General features: G+C 34.6%; 2 protein-coding genes across 3 annotated transcripts; both read right to left on the minus strand.

Moving 5' to 3' along the window:
* Positions 1-1,357: 1,357 nt before the first annotated feature.
* LOC110632243 (peroxidase 42) lies at positions 1,358-3,218 on the minus strand. The gene is made up of 4 exons (XM_021780391.2): positions 2,886-3,218; positions 2,598-2,786; positions 2,148-2,313; positions 1,358-2,054 (listed from the first exon to the last, which is right to left on the minus strand). Exons 1-4 carry the CDS (start codon positions 3,114-3,116, stop codon positions 1,645-1,647), a joined length of 996 nt encoding a protein of 331 aa, XP_021636083.2. The 5' UTR covers positions 3,117-3,218; the 3' UTR covers positions 1,358-1,644.
* Positions 3,219-7,338: 4,120 nt separating this feature from the next.
* Positions 7,339-22,552, minus strand: LOC110632238 (tRNA wybutosine-synthesizing protein 2/3/4). Of its 2 annotated transcripts, none has more exons than XR_009141480.1 (9): positions 21,715-22,552; positions 20,397-20,790; positions 18,939-20,096; positions 18,354-18,483; positions 9,979-10,214; positions 9,251-9,386; positions 8,726-8,802; positions 7,924-8,041; positions 7,339-7,801 (listed from the first exon to the last, which is right to left on the minus strand). XR_009141480.1 is itself a non-coding variant. In XM_021780385.2 (9 exons), the coding sequence occupies exons 1-9, from the start codon at positions 22,448-22,450 to the stop codon at positions 7,695-7,697; spliced, it is 3,081 nt and encodes a 1,026-aa protein (XP_021636077.2). In that variant the 5' UTR covers positions 22,451-22,551; the 3' UTR covers positions 7,339-7,694. The 2 variants fall into 2 exon arrangements, 1 of the variants encoding a protein (XP_021636077.2); XM_021780385.2 differs by having other exon boundaries at positions 7,924-8,030; positions 21,715-22,551.
* Between the last annotated feature and the right edge of the window lie 1,937 nt (positions 22,553-24,489).

A 24,489-nucleotide genomic window follows, 5' to 3' on the forward strand; every position in this document is an offset into this window, starting at 1 on the left:
GTCCTTGTATCCACAGTATGAAATTTGAGAGTTACAGTTCAATAAACACTTGTATTGGAATCATATGACTCTGGAACATAAGAGCCTGCCTCCTAACATAGGATATAGCTTTGGTGGTAATAAAGATTCATTTTGGAAAGTTCAGTAATAAATCAAATTTCAGACTTACAGGATGTCTTTAGCAAATTGTATCCCAAAATCAATGAATGGTCATGTTCCAACACTCCTATTCGTTTGTCACTCGATTAGCTCAGCAGATGGGTCTGACTCATTGAGACTTAGCCCACCATATTTATAGGTCTCAAATCTATAGTCATTGGGTCTCACAGACCGGATGCCGTGTTGAAATCGAGGACCAACAAGTGTGGATCAATAAACCGGCAGACCTCTATACTAAACTGGGTTAGTTTGGTTTGCCAACATTATATCTGTGAGGCACACACCTCTTTCTTGCGTTGAATGTAGACCCAGTCAGGGGTCAATTATCAGACCAGATCGATTCAAATTTCAAAACTAAAATCAGATCAATATAAATCAAAATCTGATCAAAATTAATATTGAACCATTCAGAATAGACCGGTTTGATTTAGATTCAAAATGGAATTTTCTTTTAAAAAATAAAAAATGAACTTTGAAAAAAAAAAAATCAACGATTAGATTTGATCAAAATCAAAACCAAATTGAAATCGGACTAGAATCAAAATCGAACCATGAAAACCCTGAGAGCTGATTCCAGTCCCCTTAAACCTTGAATTTGAACTGCCAATCGCCCTTGACCACCTCTAATTGAGAGTTTTTGTCTCAACCATATTATTAATCAGTTTGATTTAGTCGGCCACAATATGATTTGGGCTCTAAGTCAGAGTAGAATCAACTTGATTAAATTCGAAATCACTTGGATCCCTTCTCCTTAACTCCTTTCCCTTAATCTTGAATTGGCAATTCGTCTTGACAGTTCAATCTAGCTCAAACTGTGAATTAAAAAAATAATTTCTATAAATTAATTCCCCTCGATCCGGTTCAAATTCGATTGAATTACAAACCAAAACCAGCTCAAGCTTGCCTTATAATTCGATTGAATTATAGTAGATGTACTTGCATTGTTAAGGGAATCTTATCCTTTCTTTTCCTATGCCTTTCTTTATTCTTATTAGTTCTTCCTTTTGTCATTTTCTTTTCTACTTTTATTTATCATGTCCACTTTGATAGTGAATTTCTAACTGCTGAATTAAATTAATAATTCTGATCAAAATCAATGAAAGATTCTAATCCAGCTTCTGAAAAATTCAGATACAAGTTTAAGCGATTACAAATCTGCTTGATTTGGTACTGTTCAACTGAAAATCCAAAAGAAAAGTATCATGAAAAGAAGTACTTATCCTCATTATGGTCCATGCATCATACACTATCCATCCATACAGATACATACATCCATGCCCATGCCCATCAACAACACTAATATCTACAGGAAGAGAAGCAAACCTAGCTAGGCTAACAGTTCAAAGTAATCAGCATGGTCTCCACTCACTAGCTAGCACTAGCAAGTGCCAAACCCATCTAGAAAAGCCATCTTATTCTTCAATTCTTACTCTTCTTCCTCATAAATAAAGAAGAAAAGTTGAGCTAGAAAAGTAACTAAATCTTCTAGTGGAGCTTGTTAGCGACATTGCACTGCTTTCTGATCTCACCTTTGGTTCCAGTGAGTGGGTTGTTCTCAGACAGAATGGTGATAGCCCTAGCAAATTCCTTAAAGAAGTAGTCCTGGCTCTTGGCCATTTTCTTCACGTAAGGCTTTGTCCTCTTGTCTGTGGCTAGCTGGTGATCCACTATCAATAAGCCTTTGTTATCCAATATATTTCTGTAGTAGTTGTTGTCTAGTATCATGGGTGTGCCACGGTCATTTCTCACGTATTGCACGGCCTTAGGGTCTGGGATGGAGTCTGGGCACTTGTGGAGCATGTGCTCAACATGGTCAGGGTTTAGTACAGGATCAACCTCGGGGTAGAGACGGTGCACCAGCTTCACACAGTGTGTTCTGCCCACACTGTGAGCTCCTGTGTTGAAAGAAAAAAGAAAAACAGAGAGTTAATGCTTAATTAAGCCACTTGGATTGATGTCTATTTGCATGTGAGATACGTGGCATGTACCTAGTAAGGCAACCCCGCCAGGGGTGTCAATGCCTATGGCAGCAAACCTCTCAAGAACAACAGTGATGCTCTCATTATGGTCTGGGAGGTACTGTTCGATCACATCTGCTCTGCTCTTCCTGCCATCTCTTCTTCCAGTTTTAAGAGGGATGTGAGGGCCTCCTAGCTGAAAAACAACGAAGTTTTAGCTCACATTAAAGCCTTAAAAGTTCCATTGTCATCAATTATACTAAATAATATAGTTTCAGCAGTAACTTTCCAGTCTTGAAATTCTTCAATTTTAAGCTAAAACAGCCCAAAACACTAATTTTAATGAGGTTTAAATAACATGTAAAGAGAGAGCACAGATTTAGAAACCAAAAAGAAAAAGAAACACTATGACTCTGTACCAAGAAACTACATCAGAGAACTAACAGAAGCAAAGACAAGGCTAAAAGGCCAGGGAAATACCGCAACAATGCCATCTCTAGCAGACAGCACAAGGATGTCTGCACAGGAAACAACTCCAGGACATTCCCTCTCTACAGCTTCTTTGATCGTGTCAAGGTACCTAAAGTTCCTTAGGCCAAAGCTTCTGTCTGTCTCCTTCTCAGACAAGGTCCTTCTGGTTGAGTCCAGCAGCAGTGAAGCATCGCATGACTAAACGACCCAAAAAAAAAAAAAAAAGAGAGAAGAACATATATATCATGAACTAAAAAGACTTGAAGGGAAAGAGAAGAAAAAGTGACGAGAATTTACCTGAACAGCACAGTCATGAAAGATGTTTCTGAGCCATGAAAATGCAGTGTTCTTGTGTCTCTTGTACAGAAGCTTAACTTGTTCCCTGATAATGTCTTCAGCTTGAGGGCATGTGTCCCTGTAAAAATTCATAATAAGACCTGGATCTTCCTCATCTTCTGCAAAAGCTGGCCTGAGAGACACAGCTAAGAAGGATAATAAAGCAAAGAAGAAAAGAGCTTTGGCACCCATTCCCTTTGTTTCTCTCTCTTTCCACTCTAGACACTCACAAAAGGCCACCGACCTTGCTTTGAAGCTCTCTTGGTTGCTTCTTTAAATAATGAAAGGGACAATAATTTATCAAAAAAATGAAAGCCAACTCGTGATAAATTTTGTTGCATTTAATGAAAGTTTTTTTTTTAATTGATAATAAGATTTTTCTCGTTTAAATTTAATTTATTATAACTTTTATAGTGATTAAATTTAAGTAAAATTTTTTTTATAAATCTAAATAATTTGTGATATTATTTTTCTTTCAATTTTTTTTTTAAATTATTGTATTTGAATTTTGCTGTTTAAGATAATAATTAAATAAAAACATTGTTATAAAAATATAGATAAAAAATAAAATTAAAAAAATGCTTCTCAATTTTTTAGATATAACAAATAATTTTAAATAAAAAAAGATAAAAATAAATAAAGTAATTTATTTTGCTGAGTTGATTTGTTTCATTTTTCTTATCTTTATTATTATTTTATTACATGTATTTTGCATTTATCTTCTATTTTCATTTATCACGTATTTTTTATTTTTATCTAATACAATTTTAAATATTTTTTAGAACAATAAATATACTTTCATAATTAAAATAAGCAAATAAATATATTTATTTTTTATTCAAAGAATATGAAATATGAGTAAAAATGCATTTTATCGAAGCAATTTTAGATTATCTTTGGGTTTGGCTAATGTTAAATAAAAAAATTAAAAAAAATTAAAAAAAAAACTTCATAATCTGAGAGCACGTTCGCAACATAGCTAGATACTTTCTTTAATTTTTTGTACATATGATATAAATATATAAATTTTATTTATTTTATATATGAATTTCGTCACCAAATTTAAAAAAAAAAATCTTTTTTAATCTCTACTATTTATAATTAAAATTTGATATTTTGATTAAAACTATAATTTTATGATCGTTAAAACATTAAAAAAAAATTACTATTAACCCTTTAAATTTTTTATATTATAAAATAAGCATTCAATATATATATATATATATATATATCAATTAAAGTATAATTAATGTATTTGCATTGTTGTGCCTGGGCTGTGAAGGCTCTCATCTGGGATGTGAAAGTCTAATTAATATACTTAAAATCTGATATTCCCATAAATCTCAAATTATTTTTCAACCAAATTATTTTTACGAAAAACAAGATTAATGGTCTGTAGTCAATGAAAACGTGCACAAGCTAAACTTCCTGGATTTAATTAGTAACAAATTATTTATAACATTTTGTGAAATTGAGATCTCGAGCTAAGCATATGCTATTGATTTCATCATTTACACAATATATAATGTTCAGTCAATGTACATAAATTAATAATTTAATCAAACAGAAAGATGGTCCAATGAAATTCTTACAAATTATGCTTGTTGTTCCACTCTCAATTATTTTTATCCAAATTCTAATGTTAATTTTAATTAATTATATAAGATTATTAATTAATGGATTGATATAAATAGTAAAAAAAATTTTATTTTTTAAATAAGATTAAGTGTTCGATCGTTGTCAATAAGGAATCTAATAGCTTTCTTGTCTATTGATTTTCTCATCTTCTGCTAAGCAAAAATTACTAAAATTGCATCAATCATTTCCTTTAGCTTTCAAGTAGGGTAGCCCTTCAAGCTGGATGGATTATTTAACAATGTCATTGATTGCTCATTCAAACTTCAAAAGAAAGTTGAAAAATAATCTAAACATGGATTCATAGAGCCACCATTAATTCACCAATTATACAAGGGCATTTCTGACTTTATGGCCTTTATTTGCTTAAGCTGCTCACTGAGAAGATATGCATATAACCATTCTTTTTTTTTAATATTTATAGTTAGAGTATTCTCAAGTCAGTTTAGGCCTGCAAAAGTTAAGGTCTTATTTCATTGGGGTAAATTGACTAAGAAACTTTAAGTTCCTAATAAGTGTGAAAATTTATTTTGTTTAGTTAACATTTTATCTCAACTTCTTAGAAAGTCAAGGAAAAGGAAGCAATTTTCTTCGCTTTCTAAAAAATAAGGGTAAGTTACTTCCTGGGAAGTGATAAATTACTTCCTGGTAAAGTTAACTTTCCAATAAATAGAGAATTTGAACCAAACAAGACATAAGGATCTATTTGATAATATTAATTATTTTAGTAATTATTAACTATTAAATATTATTTATTAATAGTTAATTTTTTATATATTGATTTAAAATATAAGTATTCAATAAAATAATTATTGAATTAGCTGTTAAATGTAAAAATAAAAAAAATAATATTATTTTTTTTATCATTATCAAAATACTAACACTGTTACACATTTCTGAGGATTTAATCCAAAATCATTTAAAGTGAAAAAAGAGAATTCACATAGCCGATTCTAAATTTTTGAAATAAAGACTTAGTTGAATTGACTTGAGTTGAGTCAAAATATTTACACTGAAGTAAATACTAATATAAAAATATATATCACTGAATGATATAAATAAGAGAGATAGTATTTTAACTAAATATTACTTTAAAAAGCTATTTCCAAATAGAGTTTAAGCCACTAGTCAAGAGATTTTGTGGGAATACTTTGTTATACTGGCCTCATATATTTGAAATAAATAATTCTTGAATATTTTGAGTAAAATTTGCATATATGATATGTGTGCACCAGCATGTATGGGATATTTCTTATATCACTGCTGGCGATGAAAGCTCCTCCTCCGTGGTCCCAGTCTAAAGAAAGCCAGAGGACAAAATATAAAAGATGATGAAATGAAAAGAAAGGTATTGTCTATTCCTTGTGAGGAAATAATAGAATTTAATTTGAAATCAAAGATTGGCTAAGTTGGGAAGCAACTTCAGTGGCTTGGCTACGCTCAAGAATCAAGGTAAGCTGTTTCTTTGAATTTGTAAGCTGTGCCAAGGAAGATAATCCTTCTCCGTGATAAATTGTGCATCCGACTGAAGCCATGATCACTCTGTAGAAATCTCTAAAGGCAATATTTAAGTGTTTTCCATGAAATATGTGACTTCAGAAGGAGGTAAAAATTGAAGGAAACAACATGTATAAAGCCAAGCTAAATGGCTTAGCTTAAACATCCTGGCCAAAATAGCCACCGACACTTCAATTTATATGGTAGCATCCAAGAGTTGAGTAATGACAAGTTACGTGCTTCCCCATGACACGACCTTTTCCCTTGGCTCTTCCCAAGGCCACATGTGAACCAACAATGGTCCATCACCATCTTTGAGGTGAAATGAATTAAATTTACTGTTGAACAGTAGAAAAAACCCTTTGTTCTTTATTCAAAATTCTTAAAGAGGCCCTTGTTTCCTTTAGTTTCTTGAATATTTTAATTCTGGTGTGTATAAATGGCCAGCACTTTCCTAAAGATCCCCAAAATGTGATGGGCACACTGCATATTATATTTACCAAGTTTTATAATTTTTTTTAAAAGATTAATTTAGACTCAATCTATATCAAATCATTCAATTTCACTTCGATTTTAATTTAGTTCAAGAGAAAATGATCCGATCCATACGGTTTTGATTCTATTTCAATCTTGGATTAGATCAAACCAATTTCAATCGAATCCAAACTCGACCATGACGAGTTCTGTCACCCATAGAATTCCTGCGCTGTGGCCACGAAGAATTCATAGGATATGGACCACCGACATTTGCAAGTGCTACAGCTTTTGAATGCAAACCACCAACAGGACATGGAGAATGTTCATCAACTTCTGAACAGAGACAAGCCATTTTTTCAAACTTGGAGACGTTCCAAATGATCGATGATGGAGATTGGAGATACAGCAATCTAATTCTAGGGGCACGAAATATGCCAATGATTGCTCATGCTACAAGGCCATCTATAGGCTCTATGTAGCTTTTTAGGCTATGCACTTATCTATCGCTAGGATTTTCCATAGGAATTAATATCCCTACAGTTTGTTATTTCATCACTTTATGCACCTAAAACTCCTAAATAGTAAAGAATGGCAACCATTCAGAACTATTGGTTCTTATAACAGCACCATGATTGCATAGCTTTCTGCGCTAGTGCTGGGTGAGGTGTTTTGACTACTTCTCAAATAAAGGGAAGCACCTAGGTTCTGGATTCGTCTTCACCTGGCCATCACACACATCATTTAAGAAATGTAGGTAATAATGACTGCTGCACCAAGGTTTAGGCCTGTAAACTTTAAAGATAAATTGTAAGCAACACTCAATGATGCACTAAAAATAAAGTGTGTACCGTAGAAATATAGAGACAATCAACATATTCAATTTGTGTTTCGTCAATGCTTATAACTTCACTCACAAATCATAAAATGTAGAACATCTGGTTTGAAACAATTCTGCTTCTGTAGCATTTTGTTTGTCAAATCATTCTCCATCATTTCTCCCATTGAAACTGAGGGCTTTACACGCAGCCTTTTGTAATGAAATTATCAGTAGTTGTATTAGCATGGAGCCTGATATGTGACTTACATAAAGCCCGCCATACCCTTCACATTTTTGCTTGTAGTAGCTTAATTTGTTACCTAGGAGAAAGAGAACATCTAGTGCTATCTTTGAATTTGTCTGCACCTCACATCTGCAACAAGGTGGCGTATGTGTGGAGCATACCATTTTACCCTCTCCACATGCTCAATTGATACCTCCCAACACAGACCTGCAAACAAATGCAACCTCAGGAAAGTAAGCTTAGATAGATATTCTTTAGTGTTACCGGATCTCAAGCGAACTAGAAGAATGCCTGCCCATGTATTGCCCTGCAAGTCAAGTAGATCATACCTTCGGATCTAGCAATTTCATCCATTGATCTCAAAACATGTTCAGTCCATGAGCTCTCCTCTGAGTCCTTCACATTTCCATGCACATGAAGCATGCCACCCTCAATCCTGGAGTAGCACTACCATTAAAACAGCACAACAAAAACACAGTAATAGAGAGAGAGAAGGAGAGAGAGAGAGAGATAGATGGAAGGCCATACTTTTCAACATGCTTGAGAAGCATAATGAGTTTGATTCATTGTGTTTTAGTTTTTCATTTTCTAGAGATGATATGTAGCATCAACGATTTAAGAATGTTAAAGAACTTGTACAAGGTATAATATAAGTGTAAGAAAGGAATGTGATATCCTTTACTAAACTCCACCTCAACTATTCACATTGAACAGAATTGATGTACTTCTGAAACGCATTTTTTATGTTGCAGCAATTAGCAGTAACGAAGTTTTAAGGAAGAGAACAACATGCAAAAGCCAAAGACCTCAATCTTGAAAGATGTTAAGAGTTGCAGAAAATTTCCAAATCAACCTCAAGCTGTCAGTCCTTGGCTCAAAACTTTGCAGGATTCATCATCTCTTCATTTCCATTGCAGTGATTGATGCAAAAGAATGGCAAAAAGTAACAGATAAATCCTCGATACTTTGCACACCTCATGTGTTATGAATAATTTTCAGGCCCATCCGAGGGCACTGAGTTTCCTTTCTGTTTGAAGATTTCCACTTCCAAGTGACAATTGATGAGCTCCAACAATCCAAGACTGCTATCTATATAATGTATATATAATGCAAAGTTTTAGAATAAATTACCTTAATGCTCTAACAGCAGTTACCCAACTGCCCTCACTTGATGGAAGAAGACCAAGACAAACTCGATTAGCAACTCCCTGCAATAAAGCAATCCAGCTAAATCAGTTACAGCATGATGTTATTGTGATTATCATGAGCCTTATCATCATAATGACGTTAAAAGCCAAACAACACAATAATCAGCATATGAAACTGCAAAAGCCAGATTCCCTGTAAAATTGGATCCACCCTTTAACACATAAATCACAAGAGCATCAGGTCACAAACTACGAAGGACCAAGTCAACTAGCCATAGAAGCAGCAGCCAAATTTATGAACTTTGCATTTGGAAAACAGTTATCTTAAAATGACTAATTCCCCCCAGCTCCATCACATAACACACCCTCCCACAAAAAAGAAAAGCGTGCAGAATATTTCATGCCGTGTATATCATGAAGCCAGAAGCTTTTCTAAATATGCTTTGTGTACATGGGCAACTGAAGACATTTGCATGTAATATTAAGGATGAAACCAATGTAAACATACTCTAGGGGCTATCATCCGATTATCTCCTTCAAGTACAACACATCGATCTGACACAGAATTTGCTTCAAGATTGCGTTTGAGCGCCTCAACAGCATGGGGATTCCATTCACAAGCATAAACCAGCTTTGCTCCAGCCCTAATTGACCGATCATTGTAATTCAAATAAAACACAAAAAGAATCAAATTAATACTGAGAGCTAGCAGATATCTGGAATTTAATTAACAATGAGAATTAGGGGTGGTCTTTAGGCCCTGAACAAGACCGGGACTGGCCCGGGTTGACAGTTCCGGTCCTGAACCGGGGCTTGAACTAGCTATATGGGGGCTGGTACGAAAACTGTCTTAAACCAGACCGGAACAAGCTAGGTCCAGTCTGGTTCTGGTTCAACCTCTCCCCATGCACTGAACAGCCAGTTCTAGCCTGGAACCAGCCCAGCCAGACTGGTGGCCAGGCCTAATCAGAATGATCAAACAATGAATTCACTGGTAGGAAGTGCAACATCTCATGGAAACCTCGATTCGTAGGTTGAACTTAGGAGGTGAAGCCTATGAATATTATCTTCCCAAACTTATACGTCTTTAGAAAACATCAAAAAGCATAAATAGCATAAAAGATAAAACAATTAAACTAGAAATGATCATATTCTTCTTCAGAGATAAATGGTCCTAACATGATTGAACATTTAGACATGAAGGATGAAGCCAACACAATAACAACTGAAATATACCTAACGAGGAATGGCAACACAAAATATCCAATTCCAGCAAATAAATCCACTATAGCCTCATCCTGACAGTCCAAATGTGCCATGCGAAGCTTCTCAGAAAGATTACCCCAGGAAAACATGCACTTGGTAGCATCAAAAGAATAGAGAATTCCATTCTCTTTGTGATCAACCCAGCCGTTATCTCCCACCAGAATCTCCAAAGTACTGTCCCTTGTTCCAGTTGGTGCAACTCGGCCCTGAAATAGCACCAAATTCTCGAAATAAATGTGTGAATAAACAAAAATTATTGAGCTTTTGTGAGCAAAACAAACTTTTTCACAAGTGAAATTCGGGATAACTTTGCATAAATTACAAAGCTCTAAACATTTCATTTAATTATTTATTATATAAGACTAGTGACCTACTAGAGTTAGTTTAACACAATGGAAATAAGATGATTAAGAACTGTAATCTATTCAAATAGACACAACCATAAGTTCCCCCCTTGTAAAGAAAAATATCAATGGAGAATTATGCATAAACCAGCGGCTATATGTAATGCATTAGCTTAAACTGGATAACAGATACAACAAAGTAAAGGTTGTGACTTGTGAGGAGGGGGCAATATATAAGGGGAACTAAAATAAAGAGAGTAGCTTGTATAATCACTACAGATACAACAGAAACAATAAGGTAAAGGTTGTGAAGAGGGAGCAATAGGTGAGGGAGAAAAAAAAAACAGACAGAATAGACCGTATAATGATTATGCATATAGATCCTTTCAGCACAGAGGCAGATCCTTAAACTAAATAATTTCTTAAACACTATGGATCAAGTACATGGATGCTGGAATTTCCGAACTTCATGTACAAAATTTTACAATAATGCTAACTTGCTGATATGGCACTTTCTTTCATTACTCACTTGATGGAAATCAACAAGAACAACAAGATCCTAGGAATGTTCGTGAGATGATTCAAGATGCAACTGCACAAGAAGCTCCAATCACAAGGACTAGAGTTAAGAAGATGCAAGAGTTGATTGAGGAAGTAGTTGTACAAGAAGCTAAATATAGATATACAACCAATAAATTGGGGATACAAGAAGATGGGAAGTGGCTTAATTTGATCCAAGTTTGCGTGGGCGATGATCAAGAAATATTTGGACAGAATTGATGGATAGTTATGCAAATTTAGTGTCTTTTTTTTATCTAGGACAAATCTGAATAGTTTTATTTAATTATTTTTGGTCAGATATATGTTTTGGGCCTTATTTATGTGTTTTTGGGCCTTAAGTAAGAGTGCAGCCCACTCCAGGTTTTTTTATTAGTTTTTGGGTTTTATTTTATTTTTTTAAGTTTAGGAAATTAGGGTTTCAGCCGCATATATCTGACCAAAGGCTAACTTAATACTTTTTGAGGGAAACATTACTTTTGATTAAATTAATACAAAAGAGAGATTTTTCCTAAGTTCTTTCTTGAACTAAACTAAATTCTTCAAGAGTGATTAATCTTGTAGGATTTAACAATCTTGATATTCTTGGTTCTTGTTTGATTATAAACTTTGGGTCAAGAATCCTTAATTCTAACTTTGAATTATCTTGGTTTTCAATTCTATATAATTGATAGGTCAAGGTATTCTTTGGTGTCCAAAACTTGATTTTGGCTTTCTTAGGATTATAAACCAAACCTGGTCGTGGGTTTCAAGGCATCGTTCTTGAGGTTCGCATCAATTTGGTATTAGAGCTTTGGCTCCAAATCAGGTTCTATCTATCCTTTTATGTTTTCTTTTTGTTATTTGTTCATCGTACTATTTCGTTTTGTAACTTGTTCATCAATTTCCTTGTTTCTTTATGTCTTGTGTTTTCTTCAGTAATTCTTAATCTAAATTTTTTTTCCTTCCTTTCATTTTTGTGTCTCTTGTTTAAAAAAAAAAACTGCAGATTTTTTTTTGCAGAATTTCAGATTTGCCATTTGAGTATTAAAAAAAAGAAAAGTAATTGCAGATTTTTTTCTGCAAAAATTTCAGTTCTGCCAATAAAAAAAACTGCGATTTTTCTGCAGAATTTCAGCTCTGCTGCCAAAAAAAAAAACTGCAGAATTTTTTTCTGCAGAATTTCAGATCTGCCACTCAAAAAAAAAAATGAATTGCAGCAGTTAAAAAAAAACTGCAGATTTTTTTTCTGTAAAAATTAAAATCTGCACAGCAGCTTTAAAAAAAAAAAACAGAACCACAGAATTTTTTTTCTGCAGAATTTCAGGTCTGCTAAAAGCCGAAAAAAATAATAATAATAAAAAAAAAGGAGGCAGATTTGGTGTGGCACAATTAGGGTTCACTACGCACCCTAAATTATTAAATTTTTACCTAGGCTTTTGCTTCTTTACCGTTTCGTTTGTTTCAATTTCTAATAATTTGGTATCTTATTCCGTTTCTTTGAATTCTAGAATCCTTTATCATTCTATCTTTGTATTCGTCTTTCTGTTGCTTGTTTTTATTTCGTGTCTTGAATCTTATTTTGAATTTCAATTTTGTCGAATATTACAAGTTGGTTACTTTGAGTGAGTTTGGTTAGTTCCTTAAAGAGCTAAAAGAAAAAATTAAATAGTGAAAAAAGGCAAGAGTGTGCAAGCACAGAACAGGGTAAAAGCCTAAATTGTGTGAAATACCAGTTGAGTGACATTGATTGAGTGTAAACACGTGAGGGAGCGTTGTGAGGATATTTGCTAACATTCTTTTGCAGGTTTTCCAATTATGTCACACAAAAGTAGTGAAGAAGAGAAATCAGATCAATTCTTCATAATGCAAGCTATTCAACAACAGTATGAGCAACTGACTTTGATGCTTAGAGACATGAGGAATCAAATGGAAAGGCAAGAGGCTAGACTAAATAGGCAAGAAGCTACTATAGGTAACTTGCAGAGGGAAAGGCCGAATGCTAGGAGGCAAGCTAGACACAAAAACAATAAGCCTCCCCCTGAAGAGTTTGAAGATGAGCAGGATGAGGAAGATGAGAATAATGATGATCAGACTTCAATCATAAATGAGGACAGATTTTATCAGAGGAGAGAAAGGCATGAAAGAAGGCCGAGGAGAGATGACAGGGGCAGAGATGGTGTTGATCGAAACATTGAGAGCATCAAAATGAAAATTCCATCTTTCCAAGGGAAGAATGATCCAGATGTTTACCTTGAGTGGGAACGCAAAGTTGAGCTAGTCTTTGACTGTCACAACTATTCAGAAGAGAAAAAGGTAAAACTTGCTGCTGTTGAATTTACTGACTATGCTCTTGTATGGTGGGATCAAATGATTTTAATCAGGAGAAGAAACAGAGAGAGGCCTATTGATACCTGGGATGAGATGAAAGCTATCATAAGAAGAAGATCTGTCCCTAACCATTATTACAGAGAATTGTATCAGAGGCTGCAGAGACTCACACAAGGGACAAAGAGTGTGGAAGAATACCATAAGCAGATGGAGATAGCTATGATTCAGGCAAATGTTGAGGAGGACAGAGAAGCCACAATGGCTCAATTCTTAGGTGGTTTGAATAAGGAAATAGCTGATTTAGTTGAGTTGCAGCATTATGTGGAGCTAGAGGACATGGTGCATATGGCCATGAAAATTGAAAAGCAGCTTAAGAGGAAAGGGATGCCGAGGTATGGGAGTAGCACAAGTTCAGTTCCTAAGAGCTCATGGAAACCGAATTGGCCTAATAAGGAAGATAAGGCTGTTTCTAAGCCTAAGCATAAAAAAAGTAAGAGTAAGCCTCATGGGTATAACAAAGATAAATATATGAACTCTTCCCAATCTCAAAGAAATAGAGATATAAAGTGTTTTAGATGTTTGGGGACAGGTCATATTGCTTCACAATGCCCCAATAAAAGGGCAATGATCTTAAGGGATAATGGGGATATAGAGACTGAAAGTGATGAAGATAGCGATTCTATGTCTCCATTAGAAGATGCTACTGATGTGTAGTATGCTGTAGAGGGTAATGCATTAGTCACTAGGAGAGCATTGAATATGCAAGTGAAGGGAGAGGTTGGTGAAGAGGAGCAAAGGGAAAATATATTCCATACTAGATGCCTCATTCAGGATAAAGCATGTAGTATGATAATAGATGGAGGTAGTTGTACCAATGTAGCTAGTACACTATTGGTTGAGAAATTGAAATTGCTAACTTTGAAACATCCTAGGCCATACAAGTTACAATGGTTGAATGAATATGGAGAAGTTAAGGTGACTAAGCAAACACTAGTTGCTTTTTCCATTGGTAGCTATCATGATGAGGTTATATGTGATGTTGTGCCTATGCATGCTGGTCATCTGTTGCTTGGTAGACCATGGCAGTTTGATAGGTGAGTGGTACATGATGGTTACAGAAATCAGTATTCTTTTGAAAAGGATGGCCGAAAGATAGCATTAGCTCCATTAACTCCTAGACAAGTATATGAGGATCAAGTGAAGTTGAGGAGATCAATTGCGAAGGAAAACACTAATGAGGCTGAGAGTAAAAGTGTAGAAAAAGGAGAGGCCGAGAGTTCTAATGAGGAGGAGAGTGATTGAGGGTAAAAATAAAGAGAAAAATAAAGAGAGGAGTGAAAAGTCATTGAGTGAGACTGGAAAAAAAGTGAATCCAGTGCAAAAGGAGAACAAAGAGAGAAAAATGAGCTTATTTGCAAAAGAAAGAGATGTTAAGGGTGCATTTTTTGCTAGAAAGCCAATGATTGTACTTATGTACAAAGAGGCTTATATGAATCTTGCTGACCTTAACAGTTCTTTGCCTAGTTCTGCTGTTTCTCTTTTACAGGAGTTTGAAGATGTCTTTCCTGAGGATATGCCTAATGAGTTGCCACCTATTAAAGGGATCGAACATCAGATTGATTTTGTTCCTGGAGCAGTAATTCCTAATCGACCAGCTTACAGAAGTAATCCCAAGGAGATAAAGGAACTTCAGAGGCAAATTGAGGAGTTATTGGCAAAAGGGTATGTGAGAGAGCATGAGTCCATGTGCAGTTCCAGTGCTATTGGTGCCTAAGAAGGATGATTCTCGGAGGATGTGTTGACTGTCGAGCTGTCAACAAGATTACAGTAAAGTATAGATATCCCATTCCTAGGCTAGATGACATGTTAGATGAATTGCAAGGTGCTTGTATCTTTTCGAAAATTAATTTGAAAAGTGGATACCACCAAATTAGGATGAAAGTAGGAGATGAGTGAAAAACTGCTTTCAAAACAAAATATGATTCATATGAGTAGTTAGTTATGCCTTTTGGATTAACTAATGCACCTAGTACATTCATGAGATTAATGAACCATGTTTTGCGTGTATTCATTGGTAAGTTTGTAGTGGTATACTTTGATGATATATTAGTGTACAGTAAAAACATGGAAGAACATATGCGTCATTTGAAGTGTGTTTGAAGTGCTTAGAAAAGAGAAATTGTATGCTAATCTTAAAAAGTGTACTTTTTGCATAAAAAGAGTTGTGTTTTTGGGTTATGTGATTAGTGCCAAAGATATCGAGGTGGATGAAGAGAAGGTGAAAACTATCCGTGACTTGCCGATTCCTACATCTGTTACTGAGGTGCGTAGTTTTCATGGTTTAGCTAGTTTTTATAGAAAGTTTGTTAAGGATTTCAGTACTTTAGCTGCACCGTTGACGGAGATTGTTAAAAAGAATGTTAGCTTTACATGGGGTGAGGAACAAAATCGTGCTTTTAACTTAATTAAAGATAAGTTACGTTCTACCCCATTACTGAGTCTTCCTGATTTCACTAAAACATTTGAAATAGAATGTGATGCTTTTGGGATTGGTATAGGTGCTGTTTTGATGCAGGAGAGACGTCCCATTGCATATTTTAGTGAAAAGCTGAATGGTGCAACATTGAACTACTCAACATATGACAAAGAGCTTTATGCCTTAGTGCGAGCATTGAAGACATGGCATCATTACTTGTGGCCAAAGGAGTTCGTGATTCATTCTGACATGAGTCATTGAAACACTTGAAGGGGCAAAACAAGCTCAACCGTAGGCATGCCAAGTGGGTGGAATTTATTGAGAATTTTCCTTATGTTATCCAGTATAAGCAAGGTAAGGAAAATATAGTTGCTGATGCATTGTCACAGAAGTATGCTCTTATCTCTACTCTTAACGCTAAATTGTTAGGTTTTGAGTATGTGAGAGACTTGTATGCTAAGGATTCCTATTTTACCGTTATTTATGATGCATGTGAGAAAATTGCCTTTCAAAAGTTTTATAGGCATGATGGATTTTTATTTCGTGAGAATAAATTATGTGTGCCTAATTGCTCTATGAGGGAGTTACTTGTGCGTGAGTCACATGGTGGTGGTCTCATGGGATATTTTGGGGTTAGTAAGACTTTGGATACATTGAGGGAACACTTCTTTTGGCCTCATATGAAGAGAGATGTAGAGAGAGTCTGTTCTAAGTGTATCACATGTAAGAAAGCGAAGTCCAAGGTCTTACCTCAAGGCTTATATACACCTTTGCCTGTACCTAGTAAACCATGGGTTGATTTGTCTATGAACTTTATTTTAGGGTTGCCTAGGTCTAGGGAAGGTAAAGATTCTATATTTGTGGTAGTGGACAAATTTTTCAAGATGGCACATTTTATTCCTTGCCATAAAACTGATGATGCCACAAATATTGCTGATTTATTCTTTAGAGAAGTTGTTAGGTTGCATGGCATCCCTAGGAGCATTGTAAGTGATAGAGATGTTAAGTTCCTAAGCTACTTTTGGAAAGTATTGTGGGGTAAGTTGGGTACTAAACTGCTATTTTCTACTACATGTCACCCACAGACTAATGGACAAACTGAAGTAGTTAATAGAACTTTAACAACTCTTTTGCGTGCTGTTGTTAAAAAGAATTTAAAATCATGGGAATGATGTATACCATTTGTTGAATTTGCATATAACCGAAGTGTGCATTCTTCTACTGATTTTTCACCTTTTGAGATTGTTTATGGTTTTAATCCTTTAACTCCATTAGATTTGATTCCTTTGCCTGTGCATGAGATTTCAAATTTAGATGGAAAGAAGAAGGCTGAATTGGTTAAAAGGATCCATGAATAAGCTAAACAGCACATCGAGAAGAAGAATGAGAGATATGCAGTTCAAGCTAATATAAGGAAGAAAGCGAGTTACTTTCCAACCAGGAGATTGGGTTTGGGTGCACATAAGGAAGGAAAGATTTTCAATTCAAAGGAAGTCTAAGCTTCATCCTAGAGGAGATGGTCCATTTCAAGTGGTGGCCAAGATTAATGACAATGCTTATAAGTTGAATCTCCCTGGTGAATACAATGTGAGTGCTACTTTTAATGTTGCTGATCTTTCCCCTTTTGATGTAGGTGAAGATTCGAGGACGAATCCTTTTGAAGACGGAGGGGATGATGGAAATCAACAAGAACAACAAGATCCTAGGAATGTTCGTGAGATGATTCAAGATGCAATTGCACAAGAAGCTCCAATCACAAGGACTAGAGTTAAGAAGATGCAAGAGTTGATTGAGGAAGTAGTTGCACAAGAAGTTAAATATAGATATACAACCAATAAATTGGGGTTACAAGAAGATGGGAACTGGCTTAATTTGATCCAAGTTTGCGTGCGCGATGATCAAGAAATATTTGGACAGAATTGATGGATAGTTATGCAAATTTAGTATCTTTTTTTATCTAGGACAAATCTGAATAGTTTTATTTGATTATTTTTTGTCAGACATATGTTTTGGGTCTTATTTATGTGTTTTTGGGCCTAAAGTAGGAGTGCAGCCCACTCCAGGTTTTTTTATTAGTTTTAGGGTTTTATTTTATTTTTTTAAGTTTAGGAAATTAGGGTTTCAGCCACATATATAAGGCTAACTTAATACTTTTTTAGGGAAACATTACTTTTGATTAAATTAATACAAAAGAGGGATTTCCCTAAGTTCTTTCTTGAACTAAACTAAATTCTTCAAGAGTGATTAATCTTGTAGGATTTAACAATCTTGATATTCTTGGTTCTTGTTTGATTATGAACTTTGGGTCAAGAATCCTTAATTCTAACTTTGAATTATCTTGGTTTTCAATTCTATATAATTGATAGGTCAAGGTATTCTTTGGTGTCTGAACTTGATTTTGGCTTTCTTGGGATTATAAACCAAACCTGTTCGTGGGTTTCAAGGCATCGTTATTGAGGTTTGCATCATCACTTGAATACAATCTAGGACAAGCCTATCCTAAACAAAAATTATCCAATAACTGCAATAAGAGGACCATTTATAGTTATCAATGTTGAGATCATACTTCTACAAGAAGCATTACAAAATAATTAAATAATAGATAAACAACAGAAATAGCAGTTCCAGTTTAGATAAAATTCATGAATATAACTTACTTTGCGAGCCAGACGCTGACAATTAAGTGATCTGGCAATGGTAGGCCAGAGCTCCTCCCCTATTAAGTCCCATGATGGGTCCTTGAAGGATGTTATAGGAAGCACAAAAATATCTCCCACTTGCTCCCATCTGACAGTAGACATAAGCTCCATTTAATCATGCCACATAATGTGTTAAAATTCATAAAATGAACTACAAAATTAGATCTAAAAGTTTAAGGAGCTCCCATATGGAGTAGCTCATTTTGGCTAAAACCATCCTGAGGCACCTCTAGGCCTCTACTTGTCAAGTTTTGTTCATTAAGCCCCCATTTTTTCCCCTCAAAAGTTTTAAAGTATTAATGGAGGGAGCTCAATGCGATACAATAATAGAAATAACTAACCCACAGGGGCTTAATAGAAATACAGGGGCTCAATGTAATACAATAGAAATGCAGGGGCTTAATAGACAAAACTTGACAAGTAGAGCGGCCCCCTGATGGTTTTAGCTGCTTATTTCCAAGTGAAGATTATATTTGTAAATTTGAATAAAAAAATTTTAGCTCACTATAACGCACCAAAGCAGCAAACTTTGAAATAACTAACCTAGTGGGTAGCTGCTCTAATAGTTCTGATGATATGCCCTTACATTTGATCAAGGAAGCTACAGCTTCTTTCATTATCTGCAAGGGAGATTTCACAGTTCTTCTGACTTCAGCAACCTCATCTGCCAACACAGTAGCACCACATTCCTTAAGGAGAAACATGGCTGTTGAGCAAGAAACCTCATTTAATAAAAACCCTTCCTCAGTAATATTGTTCTGCCCTTCAACTACATCTCCATATTGATGCTGAATTTTAGAGAACACGGCATAGAATTTTTCAGTGATAGGGAAACAAATGGCCAACTCATCCTTCTCTGAACGAACCTTCCTTGTAAGATCTAACCATCCAAATTTCTTCAACATGTCCTTCCCTAATTTTGCACATTTCTTTTCAAGCTTTAGCACCCAACATGAAGCAACCGATGGACATTGCTTGGCCTCAAAATCAAACCTACAACTGTATGTTGAATTTTCTGCATTTCCAACTTGAGAGCCCTGGTTAATATTTTTCTCTCCTCTTAGCCCATCACATAGTTCACTAACATGTTTTTCTCCTATTTCTAGAGATACAAATTTGTCTTCAAAAGACACCAATGGAAGCAAGCTGATTTTTAATGGTTCACTGAACTTTGTTCCAAATGCATAGCAGGCTGCCCCACCACCAATCACAACGAGATCATTACCCACAATATTGGTTGTACTGCGCACAAGCAATTCTTTGCCAATATAATCAAGACTCACATGCTTCCATTTATGAATTCGAAGATCTAGTAATGCCAACTCTTTGGAATGTTGTCTGATAGGACAACCCCCAATAACTCCAAGAAAATTATTGTAAGCAAACAATGAATGGGAGAATCTTGGATGAGGGCTTCCTCCAGATGTCTTTTCTTTCTTCCAAATATGTGTTTGAACATCAAAACTATATAAATCTCCCAAAGCCTTTTCTCCATTGTACCCTCCAAACATGAATAATGTAGACCCATATGCCACCATTGAGTGAGAATGACGGGCACATGGCTGTTCCCCACCAACTAAAACCTCTTCCCACTGCAAATTTCCAGTGTTGAGGACATGCATGGATGAAAATATTGTATCATTGTTAAGTCCACCAAATACATATATGTTTGTGCCAACAACTGCTGCAGCATGCCGGTGCCTATGTAATACACAAGACAGTCAAACTAAATTGCTTTCTTGGGAGAAACACTTCACACTAGGATCTCAAGGAACCATAACAGAGGATTTTAGAAATGATTATTGATTAAGGCAGGTGAAAAAATAATTAACATAAAATGAAATATCATTCTTTTTCCCATTGAGGTTTGATATACCCTTCAAGTCTTTCATTTTTTATTTTTCATAAAACTTGCAATTTTGATATTTATCATAAAAATGCAAAACAAAGAGATTAAAAGTTGAATTTACAATAAATATACAGATATTCTTAAGTAATTACCTAGGAGGGAAAACACTGCCAGTACATTCAGATAACCTCCATTCATTACTAGCAGTATTAAGAATCCATACATCATCCAAAATGTTCAAGGGATCAGACCTGCCTCCAATGACAAATAAAAAGTCACCAACCAAAGAAGCCGTGTGACTCAATCGCGGAGATGGTGCGCCCACAGCATCAATTGCCTTTAATGTTCCATTTAATGGATCAAGCAGCAAAGTATCATTTCTTCGTGCATGTCTTCCCATGCCTCCAAAACCACCAAATACAAGAATACCCTTGCTATTTTTGTGATCCAATGTACAAGCAGAATGACCCCAAAGGAACAGTTTCTCCAAAGGTTCACCAACAATTACTATTTTAACAATAGATAAACCGCAATCAGAAACTCCTCCTGTCCTGCCAATGATTCAAAGACTAAAACTTGTGTCACATCAAAAGGAAAGGTTTCCTGCAATCAAACATATATTAGTTTGTAGCAGGCACTTTCAGACTAACCACCCATACACAGTATGGTAAAACAAACATTTCTAGACATTCCCAAGCAGTATTAAGATCATAAACACTCTCTCCATCATCACAAAAAAATAGCCCCACTATTTTCACATATTTTAAGAAAATATAGTTAAAAAAATAAATTTTGTTTAATATTTTCCTAACATAACCTCTACTTATGTTGCACCATGAAAACTAAATTATTCTTGGAACTAATGAGAAAATGGCCTATAATTTGGCCTATAAACTAAAAAATAAACTACCACCTCAAAAGAGAAAATGGCCATAATTTGGGACAGGTGAAAAAGTAAATTGAGTCCACATTTATGAGATGGAGGGAGTAGATCTTATCATTATGATGTGTTAGTTGATGCCCTGAATTAAGAGTTGCAACCAATGTTAAGTCAACCTTATTCACAGACAGCATTTTACAAAAGCTGATTGCATTTTCTTATACCCTGAACAAAATTAATCTTAATGTCTAAGTGCGAATTTGCTTCAGCAACATCAAGTCTCGTTCACATAGGAACACACACAAGGCATCTCAAATTTCACCTTACAGCATAATCCCTACCACTTTTAATCTCTTAATTTGGTAGTGTTTCAAAAGAACTCGTAGTCTTCAAGACAAAAAGGATCAAAACTACATACCCAAATGAGATTACTATGGCCCAAATTACACAAAAGAGGCTAGATGGTCAGGGTTACTTTGGTGTGTTCGGCATCTTAACCAAACTCAGTGCAAGCAATGCAACAGCTTAAATAATTATGTATACATGATCAACACACATTGATGTAGAAACTGCATAATCAATTAAATTACCAATATGGGTATCCTCATTTGCACTCTCCAAGTTATCACTATCAGCAGCCCCATCATGTATATCATTAAAAGTATGAACACCATTCTCGGAAACCGCGGAACCCACGAACCCATTTGCCGTCAAAGCTCTCAGAAAAACATGGGTTCTCTTTCCGTTAGCTTCCATTTTCTCATTAGCTACCTCCACAAGAAACCTCACATATTCGGGCGATACCAGAAGCTTATCAGTGTCACCCAGCGGCACCTCCATTCTTATCGAACATCGAATACCAACAATCACTCTCTTATTATTAGCACTAGTAATCCCAGATTCCCTGAACCCGGAAGATATCGCCAAGGAAACTAAAAACTGGGCAGCTTCAACATCTCTACACTCAACAGCAACAATCAAGGGCTCAAACCGGAAAACCAGCTCGGATGATTGAGTAGGTAACTTGGACGGAAAAAGAAGGGAGAGGACGGAATCGGGATTTGCCGGGTCGTGGGAAATAAAGAGCCAGGAGCCACCGCGTGCCTTCTTCTTACTGGGAGGGGTTGGTGTAAGCTGGGTGGGTTTGGGTTGGCCGAGGATGGAGATGCGGCCGGAGCAAGAACTGGTGGTGAAATAAGAAGGGTGTGAATTGAGAGAGTTAAGGAGTGGGATTATGGGTGCGTCTAAGGTCCCTTTGGGCGATTTGTCAGCTTCCGATGATCCCAGTGATGAAAGCATCGCCGCTTTTCTCTTCTGGAACTCCATGCCTCTCTCTCCCTCTCTGTGCTGCTGTGTACACAGTAAAAACCCTGAGCAAGGCAAAGAGAGACCAGAGGGGTTTTGCACCCCGAAAGAAAGAAATGGGCTTTTTAATCATATTTTAATTCTAAAATAATAATAAAAAAGTTTTTTCATAATATTTAAAATAATAATTTTTTTAAAAAAATTCAATGCCAATAAAGTCTAGGTTTTGAGGGATAAATATAACATTTCATCGCTTAATTATATAAGTAATTTTATAAAAATTATTAAATTTTAATTTTTTTATAAAATTTACTTAACTTTAATTTTATAAAAATTAACAATTAACTTATCAACCATTTATAAATAAAATTATCTTATTTTGTTATTTAAAAAAATAAAACACATAAAATATATTCAATTATACTCTTACTATTAAATTAAAATTTAATGAGTTTTATGAAATATTGTCCAAGTAACATGTGTGTGTGTGATACATAAGTATATGCATAATTACCTTTTGGTCATAATTGCCTAGAAATGTAAATGTGTATAGTAAGTCTTCTCTGTACCGTATATGTACATTTCTTATAATTAATTCTAAAAAAAATATAAATTTTAATAATTTTTATAAAATTACTCATAAAATTAAATGATTATGTGTGATAATTATCTAATTTTGTGAAATTTTACTTTATTTTTTTTCTTTTTTATTGTTACTTTGTTATAAGCAAATTATAATTTATTTTTTAAAAATAAATATTTTTAGATTTTTTTAAAATATATATAATTTATGATTTTAGTGTCACACCTTACCTCTCTGTAAAGTATAATATGATCCCGTAATATACTTAATGAATTACCGACTTCATATACTGATAACCCATTAAATATACTATAAGGGATTTTAAAACAATTTTACTTCTTTTTTATGGTGGCGAGCACTTTTAACAGGTATTAAAAACTTTTAATTAACGTTTAAAGGCTAGGTAAAATTTTTGACAAATTTTATTTTTTAGCAAATTTTGTAGAAATTTCGATAGAGTGCCGGCTGTAATTAAGAAAAACTAAAAGTTTTGACCTGCAGAAAAACACTTACAAATAATGCACTTCACTAATTTCAACCACTAAATAACTCAAACTAACACAACTCAACTCAATCTCCACAATTCAAAACAAAATTGTCATCTCAAATATTTTAAATTAATTTATACACATTGCATTCAAAATAAATAATTTACATTCACAATTTAATTTACAGATATAAAAATCTAAAAGACAATATTACAATTTACTGTACAACTGCTCAATTTTACATTAATACATATGACATTAAACTATTTACATCAAAATAAACTATAAGGGTATCAATAAATACCTGTACAAAAATATCTAAACTGTGCTCCTCTATTACCGTAGCAGCATACTCTGCTGCTATGCCCTTTTCCCTATATGCGACAACAAAATAAAACTATCACTGAGTAAATTTTACTCAGTAGTGCACAATAAAAATTTAAGATGCGGTGTATAAAACATTTATTGACAAATCACAATTCAAATAATTCACAATTTCTTTTCACAATTTTCAAAGCTCATAGAACACAAATTTGGTCAAACAATTTAATAAACACAATTTTGCCAATCAATAATATCACTTAGGTCATGACACAAAATTTTCAAACTTTGCTGTGTTGTACACCATGACAATACAAATTCACCCCATTAATCGAAATCAATAAGGGAGGTGGCTAGCTAGCTAATGAGTACTCATTCAAACTCACCTCAGATTGGCAAGCCAGAGATGGAGGAAAATGATCAAATATCAAACCCAACCCCACAAGTAGAGGAGAAACATAGTAAGGAACTATCATGCCAAGTGTGAATCAAAAATAATTTCAAATTATAACATTTAAATATTTCATACAAACAACAAATCACATTTTATCTCAAAATTTCCATTTACAAAGTAGGCAACACAATAATTTCCAAATAAAATTCTCAAAGCCAAAACAATTAAAAACTATTCATATTACATACTAAATCAAATTTCAATAAGAAATACT

Source organism: Hevea brasiliensis, chromosome 11 (genome assembly GCF_030052815.1).
Source record: "Hevea brasiliensis isolate MT/VB/25A 57/8 chromosome 11, ASM3005281v1, whole genome shotgun sequence".
Lineage (NCBI taxonomy): Eukaryota > Viridiplantae > Streptophyta > Magnoliopsida > Malpighiales > Euphorbiaceae > Hevea > Hevea brasiliensis.

Coding starts and splice junctions, on each gene's coding strand:
- LOC110632238 (XM_021780385.2), bottom strand. CDS start 22,450: ATGGAGTTCCAGAAGAGAAAAGCGGCGATGCTTTCATCACTGGGATCA. Junction 20,097..20,396: donor GGCAGTGTTTTCCCTCCTAG/GTAATTACTTAA, acceptor TGTATTACATAG/GCACCGGCATGCTGCAGCAG. Junction 9,387..9,978: donor GTGTTGCCATTCCTCGTTAG/GTATATTTCAGT, acceptor TCGGTCAATTAG/GGCTGGAGCAAAGCTGGTTT.
- LOC110632243 (XM_021780391.2), bottom strand. CDS start 3,116: ATGGGTGCCAAAGCTCTTTTCTTCTTTGCTTTATTATCCTTCTTAGCT. Junction 2,314..2,597: donor CTAGAGATGGCATTGTTGCG/GTATTTCCCTGG, acceptor GTTGTTTTTCAG/CTAGGAGGCCCTCACATCCC. Junction 2,055..2,147: donor TGGCGGGGTTGCCTTACTAG/GTACATGCCACG, acceptor CTTTCAACACAG/GAGCTCACAGTGTGGGCAGA.